The sequence below is a fragment of the Canis aureus genome, chromosome 1, assembly GCF_053574225.1.
Source record: "Canis aureus isolate CA01 chromosome 1, VMU_Caureus_v.1.0, whole genome shotgun sequence".
Lineage (NCBI taxonomy): Eukaryota > Metazoa > Chordata > Mammalia > Carnivora > Canidae > Canis > Canis aureus.
The window spans coordinates 15,017,981-15,030,534 of record NC_135611.1 but is presented as its reverse complement, the minus strand read 5'-3'; the positions used below and the strand labels follow the sequence as shown (position 1 = coordinate 15,030,534).

At 33.7% G+C, this 12,554-nt stretch overlaps 1 protein-coding gene across 9 annotated transcripts in view; it reads left to right on the top strand.

Moving 5' to 3' along the window:
• The window catches only part of RELCH (RAB11 binding and LisH domain, coiled-coil and HEAT repeat containing), a 110,437-nt gene that overhangs the window by 46,496 nt on the left and 51,387 nt on the right, over positions 1-12,554 (top strand). For all 9 annotated transcript variants that reach the window (XR_013376063.1, XM_077891147.1, XM_077891155.1 and 6 more), the window contains 3 exons: positions 2,896-3,008; positions 7,854-7,944; positions 10,644-10,715. Coding sequence is in view for 8 of the 9 variants with exons in the window: in XM_077891147.1 (XP_077747273.1) it covers positions 2,896-3,008; positions 7,854-7,944; positions 10,644-10,715 (276 nt within the window). In the remaining variant the exon portion in view is untranslated. The remainder of the gene's footprint in view (positions 1-2,895; positions 3,009-7,853; positions 7,945-10,643; positions 10,716-12,554) is intronic.

The window sequence follows — 12,554 nt, the reverse complement described above, 5'->3', positions numbered from 1 at the left end:
CCTGGGCTGAAGGCAGTGCTAAACCACTGAGCCACCCGGGCTGCCCCAAGATTCTTTACGTTAATGTAGGATATAAACTTCCTCTTTTTTAAAGATTTTATGTATTTACTTGGAGAGAGAGAGAGAGAGAGAGCACGAGTGGGGGAAGAGGCATAGGGAGAGGGAGAAGCAGAATCCCTGCAGAGCAGGGAGCCCAACACGAGGCTTGATCCCAGGACCCTGAGATCACAAAAGCCAAAGCCAGACATTTAACCTACTGAGCCACCCAGGCACCCCCATAAACTTCCTCTTTGATGAAGGATCACTAAGCCTCATGATTTAAAAAAAGCAAATGTAAGGTACAAAGAATATATAGTAATACAACTATTTTGCTTGTTTTTGAGATAAAGAAGCTAAGTAATTATACCTTATATATTTTTTAGCAGTGTGTATGTATATGTTTGTAGTTATAGCAAATATCTACATTGCATAATTTTATCTTTAAAGAGTGATACAATAGAAGAGAATGGAAGAGTACATATGTAGAGACAATGGAAACAGGAAGAAGATTGAGGAGGAAGCAAGAGAACTCAGGAAAGAAGGAACTGACATGAGGGAAGAAATACAAATAAAATTTTTAGGGTCCTTCTTTTATTTTCATGCATTAAAATATTTTCTCCTTTTGTTAGTGCCTTCTAGAATAACTGCTTTTTCATCTTTAAGGTTCTCCTCTCAGTGGGATATGCTGATGCAATGTCTTATTCCTCTCATAAGTATCATTGGCTCTTAGCAATCTAAATGAAAACCTCTAAGGATTAGTATAGTCCTTGTTTTTAATGATCTCCTACTCTAGTATTTCATAAAAGGTTGTATATTTTTCTCTTACAAAGTCAAGACTAATCCATCAATCATCATATTAAATCTCTGGTGAAAACATTACTTAACAATAAAGATCCATATCTATACTTTGTCTTCCATTCCCAGTACAAAATTATTTTCCCTAATTACTTTTTTTTTTTTTTAAGATTTTATTTATTAATGAGAGACAGAGACAGACAGAAACATAGGCAGAAGGAGAAGCAGACTCCCAGCGGGCAGCCTGATGCAAAACTCAGTGGATCACGACCTGAGCCAAAGGCCAGACGCTCAACCACTGAACCACCCAGGCACCCCCTAATTACTTTTTATTACTTTTGCTTTTCATTTGCTTACTAATCTAAAACATACAGAGGTGCCCAAATACAAAGATGACAGAATAAATGTTTTAAACTTGTTTTTATTTCTCAGATTTAGTTTTAGCTCTTATCTATATCTTTGTACCTTTAAGATTTTTACCAGGTAATTATAATTTTAAAATAATATATAACAACTTTAGAAATAATGGAAGGGGACTTCTAGTCATTCCTCTAATCTAGTTTCAACTCCGCTAGAAATCGTATCATACTTTTCTAAGGGAGCCTCTTCAAAATGAGAAGATACTTCAACAGTATAGACGTTCCTACTAGGTATAATGCACTATTACACAGTGATCCGTTCCCTTTTTGTTTGCTTTTAAGATTTTATTTATCTATTTGAGAGAGAGCACAAGTGGGGTGGAGGGAGGGCAGAAGGAGAAGGAGAAGCAGACTCTCAGCTGAGTGGGGAGCCTCATGCTGGGCTTGATCCCAGGACCCTGGATCATATGAGCCAAAGGCAGAGGGTCAGCCACTGAGCCACCCAGGCTGCCCAACAGTTCCTGTTTTAAATCTACTAGCACTTTTTGGTGGGTAGGATTATATATAGGAAAAATAAATAATGGGAGTAATCATTCTGTTCTTATTACATCAGAGTAATTTCTTTAAAATAACTGTAGAATATTTTCATAATTTAGAAAGTTTTCCTTCAAAAATAATTTTATAATATTTGGACTTTTATTCTCATTAGATTTGAAAATCCATTCCAAAGTGAGAAACATTAATATCTTTTGGATATATTTTAGAATTTTATCTTAGTTTCTTTAGGTTTTTTTTTTTTTTAAGATTTTATTTATTTATTCATGAGAGACACAGAGAGGCAGAGACATAGGTAGAGGGAGAAGCAGGCTCCATGCAGGGAGCCTGATGTAGGACTCGATCCTGGAACTCCAGGATCACACCCTGACCCAAAGGCAGACGCTCAACCTCTGAGCCACACAAGTGTCTCTTGTCTTAGTTTCTTTAAAATGTGAAACAACATTGGTTTAAATATTTCTTTGGAAGAGAGAAATAAACTTTTGCTATTACTTTCCTATAAAATACTGAATTTACCACTGCATGTTGAATGTGTAACAAATTAAGATATTGCTAAAAATTTCCATTTGAACATAAAACATTTCTACTAATACTCTATAGCAGTGTAAGCATTCAACACCTGTGAAAATGGTCTTTTGAATTAGTCATGGGGTTAGTTGGGGAAGGGTACAAAATTCATAATTATATGTAATCTTAATAAAGACCAGATGATATTGTACTTGTGGAAGTAGAATGACTTGTCTTGATTTTTTGTTAGCTTTCTAAACTTTAAAATATAGTTAGCTTCTGCAAGCTTTTTTAAAAAAACACTTTCAAAATTAAAATTACTATATCAGCCTTTAGTAAGGTAGAATGTTATTTAGTGTAAAAACTAGTAGACTATTAGAAGGGACTGGATAAGGAAATAAAGTTAGTTGAATCTTTAGTAACTATTACATTGTGATTCATACCTTTTCTATAACCAACACATAAATACATGTTTTACTGTTTTCTCCTGAATTACTAATTTCACAGAATTAGAATTTGCTTTTTTATATGTTGAGGTTTGTTTCATTTTAAATGTCCATTTAAGAATACTCTGAGGAAATAAAAGAATATTGTGCAATGCATTTTTACTTTGAATTTTTCCACCTTCCTATTTCTCTAGGAGTTGATCCCCCTCATACTGTGTACAGCATGCCTACATCCTGAGCCTAAAGAAAGAGATCAGCTTCTCCATATACTTTTCAATTTGATCAAGAGGCCAGATGATGAACAAAGGTAGGTATGACTACTTCTCTGGGAAATAAATACAATGTTGATTTATTAATTTTACTGATTTGGCATCAAGATTAGCATTTTAATCTAAGTGTGTTCTGTTTCAGTATTTATTTTAGTAAGCAGAGGAAACATGGCTCCATTCACAAAGCTCTTCAGTGTTTTCATTCTTGTTATTCCAGTTAGTCATGTTGGATTTGTACACTTTTATATTAGTTAACTACTTTGCACTTCTAATTCAGCTATTTCTTTGCCTTTATCTTTCACTTTCGATTTCTAAGAAATGCTCAATATTCCCCCTTTTTCCCATGGATGAACTAGATATATTAACTAGATATATATAGGGCTTCTTAACAGTGAGGCTCTAGAAAAAAATAAAATATTTAATATATGAATTTCTATATCACTGGGCTATTTGTAAACCAATTACTATCTGTTTTTGTTAGTTGTGACTCTGATACTGGCAACTGTTGATTCCTGAGTGGAGAAATGAGTTTATCTGAGGGTAGTGAAGGGACATACATCAGGATGACTTTCCAGAAGAATGGGGAGTAGATTTTGATCAAGCAACAGTGATGTCTATCGCAGAGAATAAAACTTTTAAATAAAGGTGAAACTTTTAAGTGAATCTGTGCAAGTGTGAACATGAACAAAAACATCCTTTTGGGTCAGTAAGTAAACTAAACACTGGATGGATAAAATTGGGCAGTTGAAATTTTTTTCTATAAGTTTCTATTTTAATGAAAAAGTTTTTGCTCATACTTTTACAAAACAGTACTATTGTACTTTATGGTTAGATAACTTTATATATTTAATACTTGTTTCACTGATTGTCAGAATTCTTTCCTCATCTGAAAATGTTAGCAAATCTTAGTAGTGAACCATAAAACAAGTGAAGTTCAAAATTTTAAGTACAAAGTATCAACTCTGAAATAAACACAGTCCTATAGACTTTAAAACTTTATGAGTATATATCTCTTGCCCCTTCTTAGGAAAATAGACCTAGACAAGCAGAGTAACATGTCATTTCAGGATCCAGTCAAGATGAATATACACCAGCCCTCACATGCTGATCAAATAAAAAGAAGGCAAATTTTTTTTTTAAAGATTTTATTTATTTATTCATGAGAGACACAGAGAGAGGCAGAGACATGGGCAGAGGGAGAAGCAGGCTCTCTGTAGAGAGCCTAATGTGGGACTCCATCTCAGAATCCCGCAATCATGCCCTGAGCTGAAGGCAGACGCTCAACCACTGAGCCACCCAGGCGTCCCAAAAGAAGGCAAATTAAATCACTATTCATTACAAACTGAAAATTTTCTGAAACAATTTGATGGTGCTGTATAGGAAAATTAACATTTTATTTTCTTGTTGAAAAATACTATTCATGGACTATTAACTCTAGGAAACAAACTGAGGATTGCTGGAGGGCAGTTGGGTGGGAGGATGGGGTAACTGGGTGATGGACATTCAGGGCACATGATGTAATGAGCCGTGGGTGTTATATGTAACTGATGAATCTCTGAACTCTATCTCTGAAACTAATGATACATTATATGTTAATTAATTGAATTTAAATAAAATAAGATAAAAAATGCTATTCCCCATCTTCATAACTTAATAATTCAATACCACTTATTACATTGTTATTTTTAAATTTGCAAGGCAAAAACCTTTAGCTCTGTAGCCTGTTTTCATATGAAGACACTGCATATAAAGCTAATAGCTGCCACCTGGTGGCCAAAAGTACATATTAGCCTTATCTCAGATTGAGACCTGTCAGGAATTCAGCACTCATGACCACATTTAAATTTGTCACCTTACAGATACACGAGTATTTATTAAAATACACTTATCAATTGATTCACTATATATAATGTGAATAACAAATTAGCAAAGCAAAATGTTTAAGTTAGCATATTTGTCATATAATTAGTTGTTACTTTTCCTTACTTAATAAATCTCAAGGGATCCCTGGGTGGCGCAGTGGTTTAGCGCCTGCCTTTGGCCCAGGGCGCGATCCTGGAGACCCGGGATCGAATCCCACGTCGGGCTCCCGGTGCATGGAGCCTGCTTCTCCCTCTGCCTCTCTCACTCTCTCTCTCTCTCTCTGTGACTATCATAAATAAATAAAAATTTTTAATTAATTAATAAATAAATAAATAAATAAATCTCAAGCTTCTTTGTATCCTAAGAAAAACTGAATTTTATGCTTAGTGTTGGTGCTTTTTGCCAGTTCTTTGCTAACAACTATAATTGACATTTTATTTCTACCTGCATTCAAATACTAGTCAAACAATCCCTGTCTTGCAATTTTCTACAAGTAGAAACATAATTTTTTAAAAAGATTTATTTACTTTAAAGAGAAAGAGAGAGTGCTAGCAAGGAGAGGGGCAGAGGGAGAGCGAGAAGAAGACAGAGAATCTAATCTCTATGTCAACCCTGAGATCTTGACCTGAGTTAAAAACGATAGTTGGATATTTAACCCACTGAGCCACCAGGCGCCCCAAGGGAACGGTTATTTTTACCATAACAGGAGCCTATTTCCAATGTTGTTAATAATCTGTTGGCCATATGACCTTTTTCTGTTTTGAAGTTGTATTTCTTTTTTTTTTTTTTTTTTTTTTTTTTTTTTTTTTTTTTTGAACTTGTATTTCAAAACAGTCCTACTTTTTAAGTGAACTCTTCTGGCTAAGAAGTTTTCCTTGAGGGGCCTAACATTTTTTCAACAAGTCTATACATCTTTAGTATGTAGATGGAGGCTCCTGATTTAAAATTACTTCACATGAAAGTTTTATACACGTGTATAATACTTCTTGCAAGTGTTTGAAATGCCTAAATTTCACCTAAGTTCATTTGTTACAACAGTCCAACATTTGTGGTACCAATATATAATAAGCCTTCTCATTATTTTAAGACACTAGCGGGGGAAAAAGTCATTATTTTAAGACGTTAGTGGGGGAAAAAACAATATTCAGATACTAGGAAATTTTCATTTGGGAACAGGGAGCTAAAATGCTTTATGTTAATCTTGGAATTTCTTTTCCCATTTTATTTTGTTTACTTTATCTACCTTTCCCAAAGGAAATAGAAAAACAAAGGAAAAGTTGAGAAATAGGCATAGAAGACAATAATATACATATAAGGGGGAATCAGATAAAAATACAAGGTTGTGGTAAGTGAGAATAAACTGCAGTGTAAAATGAAAACATACTGGCTGAAAATTTTCCTCATTGTTATCCAGATGTTCTTTGTCATTATTTTCTTACACCTGAGAGAACTTACAGCTAATTTGGCTAATAAACTAAATAGAAATTTAAGGTCATTCTGCGTTAAGGTGACTTATTTTAAGAAGTAGCAGTGAGCAGTGCCTGGGCTTAAAGTGCTATTTTTATAATGAATATGAATTAAACAATCTAATTTGTTTTTTCTAGAAGCTGGCTACTTTAAAACATATATTGAAAACATAGTTTTTTCCCCACCAGGTTTTACTGTTTTGAACTAGGTAATCAAAATAGGAAAACTTTTTAATTCTGCATTTTAAAGTCATTTGAAATGGAACTACATTCTGGAGAGTGAAAAATCATATTTAAATTTTTAGACTCTTTTTAAGTTTGAAATCTATCAATTCAAGTGAAGTTATTATATTTATTTGTATACTGTTCTGTAACAAATTACTCCAAAAGAAAATGGGTTAAAATAACACTTGTTTTTATATTACAGTTTGTGTGTGTCACTTAATCTGGGTCCTCTGCTTCTAGGTCTCTTATAAGGCTATAATCAAAGTATTGGCAGAGACTGTGATTCTGTCAAGGCTCAATTTGAAAGGATTTGTTTCTGTGCTTCCTCAAATAGTTGATCATTGGCAGGATTCAGTTTCTCATGAGTTTGTGGACTGAAGGCCTCAGTTTCTCACCAGCTTTTGGCCAGACCTTCCTTAAGTTCCTCACCACATAGACCTTACCAGCATGGCCACATACTTCATCAAAGCATGTGGCTGAGAAGATAGTAGAGAGGGCTTCAAAAATGGACGTTACAGACTTCCATAACCTATCCATAACCTAATCTCAGAAGTGACATCCTATCACTTTGGCCATTTCTCTGTCCATTGGAAGCAAATCATTAGGTCCATTCTACACACTCAAGGATATAGAATTATACAAGAGCATGAATATCAGGAGATGGACATCCCTGGGAGCCATGTCAGAAGCTACCTACCACATTTATCTTGTGTATAAAATTCTGATTTAAGAAATAACATTTTACTAATGCAATACCATAGTTTTAAAATATAGAAACGGGCAGCACCGGTGGCGCAGCAGTTTGGCGCCACCTGCAGCCTGGGGCGTGATCCTGGAGACCTGGGATTGAGTCCTACCTTGGGCTCCCTGCATGGAGCCTGCTTCTCCCTCTGCCTGTGTCTCTGCCTCTCTCTCTGTCTCTCTCTCTGTGTTGCTCATGAATAAATAAATAAAATATTTTTAAAATAAATTATAGAAACATTGGAGAAATAATCATTGATTATTTTAGTGTCTAGAAGCTGAAGCATTAGCTGTATTATCTCAGAATGCATGTATAGGTAGTTTAGGAGATTATAAGATTAGGCTTCATGCCAATAGAGAATCCCTTCACAATGTCTCACAAATGGTATTGCCACTACTGGAGGAAGGAGTCTTAAAGAACGAACTCATTCTCTTGGTGGTAGCCTAGTCCATTGTTGGAAAAATCTAATTTGGTTGTACAAAAATATTTTATGTTGTGTGAATTGCAGAGCTGGCTCTTTTTAACCCTTAGAAAGGTGTGCTTTCTAATGCAAGTACAACTGTTGATTGATTTATATTATTTTTCAGGCAAATGATACTGACTGGTTGTGTGGCATTTGCACGTCATGTTGGACCAACACGTGTAGAAGCTGAACTTTTACCGCAGTGTTGGGAACAGGTAAATAACTATATTGGGTTTTCCCCTAGCTGTTGTATTTTAATTTATGTGTTCATATTTTCTTTTTAAAATGCTATTAAGAAATATGTGGGATCTAAATTATGCTACTGTTTCTGAAGTCCAGCGCAGTAACTTCATAGCATTTAAGAATGCTCTGGGATGCTTTGCTTTTTCCACTCTTCCAACAGATACTTAAAGAAGCACTAGTTTCTTTCTTCATTCTTCCAACAAATACTTAAGAAACACTAGTTTTAGTGCCAGGTCCTGCTGCAGTCATTACTTACAGTAATGAACAAAATACAGTGGTGAACAAAAGACAAAGACCTTTTGGTGGGGAGATGAGAGTAGTAAACAAATAAATGGTATGTCTTGTGTTACTATAAGTTATGAAGAAAAATAAAGGAAGATAAGGGTTAAAGAGTTATAGAAAATACTATTTTAGAAAGGGTGGTTAGAGCAGGATTCTGAGAAAGGGATGTTTAGGCAAAGATCTGAATGAAGTGAGTTACTATAAATACAAAAGCCCTGAGGTGGGTTCAGGGGAGAACGAGTCCATGTGTGTTTGTGTGTGAGGTTGGGTAATAGAAATAGTATATGTGTTAAATGTCTGTGTATATTGCAGATATATACAGAATACAAAGTATAAACCATTGATGTGGGAGTTTTTTGTATTTTTAATCCAACTCACCCATTTACTAACAATACTTTTGGTTTTTTATTGAATTTTAGTATTGCAGTCCTGTGGGAAACTCATAATCATTGATCTTCTACACTTGATGTTTAGGTCATTAAATGGCTTATTTATCTGTCTTAAAAAAAGATGGATTACTTAATTCTAAAGACAGATTTCATGGCCTTATTTTTAATAGCATAGTCACTTATTCTTAAACAGTACCGGTCTCTGGACTATCACAAAAGCATATGGTCCTTTAGAATTCTATTCCTAACTTCTTTGAGTATTCACTTTTTTTCTTTAAAATTTAGTGGAGTTATCTAGATTAAATATGTAAAGTGAACATTATATATGATCCTCTTGTCTCTGACAGTCCCTTATGTCAACTGTAGATTATAGTGCATACTAAATTTAGGGTGAGGCTCTAATCTCTGAAAGTCAGATTAGCTTGGAAACAGCATATACCGTTTTGAATTTACAATTCTTTACAGTTACTAAGAGATACATATTATTTCTAATAGTTTTTCCATTTCCTTTTTATCATTGTTAAGCTTTATTGAGATATTCAGACACCATATATCCATTTAAAGTGTACAATTTAGTGTTTTTTAGCATATCCACAGAGTTATATAGCCATCACCACAATCAATTTTAGAACAGTTTTATCAACCTAAAAAGAAACTCTAACCTTTTGAACATAGTTCTCTTACTTCAAGTTTGTTTTGGCTATTCTGGGTCCTTTGAATTTCCATGTGAATTTTAGGATGAACTTGTCAGTTTCTGCAAATAAGCCATCTGGAATTTTCATAAGGATTGCATTGTATCTTTAGATCAATGTGGAGAATATTGCCATCCTAAACAATAGTGAGCCATCTAATCAATGAATTTAGGATGTCTTTCTATCCTTTTAAATTTTCTTTCAACGATATTTTGTTGTTTTCAGAATACAGTTTTTGCCCCCTTTTTGTTTAATTTATTCCTAAATATTTTATTCTTTTTGATAATATTATAAATAGAATTTTCCTAATTTTATTTTTTATTTGTTGCCATATAGAGAAATACAATTGATTTTTGTATGCAGACTCATGAGCTACACTAGAAAAGCAAAATGAAAGTTTTTATATCGCATACTTTGACATTCTGCTTTGAGGTTACTGTTTCTGGAAAATTTAGTTTACAGATGTTAGTTATAAACACCTTTACCAACTCTTCCAAAACCTGAATAAACATGGATATCAGGGATCTATCTAGCCAGCTACCTCCAGTTTGTTGCCCAGTGGATTGCTATGTAATTTCTTTTCTTAATTTTAGGCATCCAATACATTAATGAATTATGTCACCTTTTCATATGGGAATATGAGAACAAATATACTTCTTTTCCAGTCAAGGAAAGATTTATATTCTATGAAGAAGACATATGGGAACAAAACCCAGTATGTGTCATTTTTTTTGTTATTTTTTGTTATGGTTCAGTGTAGTCATCACAACAGTAAAACCCCATCATCTTGCATATACAAACAGGAATGGATTAAAGTTTGCTTACTTTAAAAACAAAATCACATCACTGGTTAAGGGCTCTGGTTGTCATTGATTAACTTACTCCCTAATCCCTTAGTTAAAAAAGGGAACTGATGAGTCACTCCTGGCACATATTATAAGCCATATCTATAATACCAGAAGCTGGGTTTTTCAAATATAAAAATAGACTCATGTTGATAGGGCTGGAGAAAGGTACTTCTGACACCCAAAGAAAGCCTAGCTATAGGCAAGCCCACATCTCTAGACTATTTGCCATATTTTCATCTTTGCTTTATCCTTTTTGCTTTAACAGATAACTCTTGTGACCTCATTTTTTAGGCTCTCTGATTCCCTTATTCCTGATCCACCTATAGCCACACAGGGATTCCCAGAAGTGGAAAAGAAAAGAAGCTTTATTGCATTCTTAACAGGATTTGTTATGAGAAGTAATTCTCTGTTGGAGGAAAGGTGGTTATATTGTTTATGCTTGATTTATTTTTTACTCTAGATTAACCACAAATACCCAGAAAGACGACTACTTGTGGCAGAATCATGTGGAGCATTGGCACCTTACCTTCCTGTAAGAATTGTTATTTTTTCTTAAAAATCTTTTTCCTTTTTAATAATAGAGAAACCTTTTTTTCAGGTGACTTATACATTTTAATTCAGATTCTCTCAGGGCATGCTATCCTAATAGAGAAAGAAGAGCCCAAAGAAAAAAGATTCACGTTGATATAATATGCCATTGCAGACAGATAGGTATTTTAACTCTTTTGCATGAGCATAAATATATTAAATTACCAGCAGTTCTCAAACTTTGTGGTTCAAGGACTCTGGGAGATTACTTGAGAACCTTTCAAAGAGATCCAACAGGTAAAAACTATTTCCGTAATATTAAAATATTTTTCATTTTTTACTGAGTTAACATTTACATTATTGGTGCAAAAGCTAAAATGGGCAGTAATGCCAGTGCATTAGCACTGATCAAGGCCATGACCTCAAAATATACTGATAATGATTGTGCACTCCCATGCACTCAGAAGCCAGTTTCACTTAAAAATAAGCTTGATGAGTCAATAAAATTATTAATTCTACTAAATTTTGACCCTTTTTAATATTTTGTGTGACGAAATAGAAAATACTTCTATCAAGCCCTTTTGCTGTATCTTGAGGTATAATGGCTATTTCAGAAAAAGCATTTCAAATTGCTTGAGTTGTCAACTAAACTAGCTACCTTTTTCATGAAATACTGATGTTACTTGACCAAACACACACAAGCTCTGATTATTCAGACTTGGATATTTAGCAGACATTTTTATGAAAATGAGTGAAATGAGCCTGTTACTTTAAGGAAAAACAAGTAGATGATGTTTATTGCCAATGATAAAATTGGAACTTTTGAATAAGAACAAGAATTAGGGAAAATTTTATCTCCCACCATGGGCTTGGCATCTTCTAAGTATGCAAACACATTTCTGAGATCAGTGGTGATATTAACAACAGTGGTTTTTTGAGATTATAATAAAATGTGTCAATATTGAAGAGCCTCTGAATAAGTCTGTGGTACAATGTTTCCCAAATGGCCAAAGCATACTACTCAAAATCACCGGTGGGTAGAAATAGAGACAAAGTCCAAGGTAGACCAGTGGAATTTAATATGCAGAGTTTAGAGTTTATTAGCAAAGAACCATATCATGATTTTAGATTCTACATTGTATCTAACCTTTAAGAAACCACTACTTGTCCAGTTTTAGTGTAGAATTTAAATATCTATTCTTATCACAAAAGGCTATTAAAATATTTCCTTTTTCAATTACATGTCTCTGTGGAGCCAGACTTAAAAACTTCAACTGAAACAATATATTATAACAATTGAATGCAGAGCAGATGAGAGAATCTATCTGTTTGCATTTAAGTTAGACATTAAAGTGATTTGTACCAAAATGTAAAGCACCATTCTTCTCACTAATTTTTTTGCTCTAAAAAGTTATTTTCATTAAAATGACATATGTTAATGTTAAATGAGTTTATTGTTATTTTTAAATTTCTCATATGATAAATGTCAGTAGATACTACCCACCCAAATTGCAGTGCTCATTAATTCCTTCCACTGAAAAGATGAGGACCCCATTTTTTTGACAATGGTTTAACAAAATTCTTTTATACAACTTACAAAAATGAATATTTAAGAATTTTCACAGCTTAAATTATTTTCCTTTTCCACCTCCAAAGAAAATACAAAATTATCTGTACCCACACACATATATACTCAAAACTATAGTAACATTCCTCTACATAGGACTAAATTAGAGCTTAAATTGCTGAAAAATCAAGATAATTCCAAGAAGCTATACAGGGATGATTTTTTTTTTCCTTTGGAAAACAGCTAACAGACAGTAAAGCAATTTAAGATAAAATT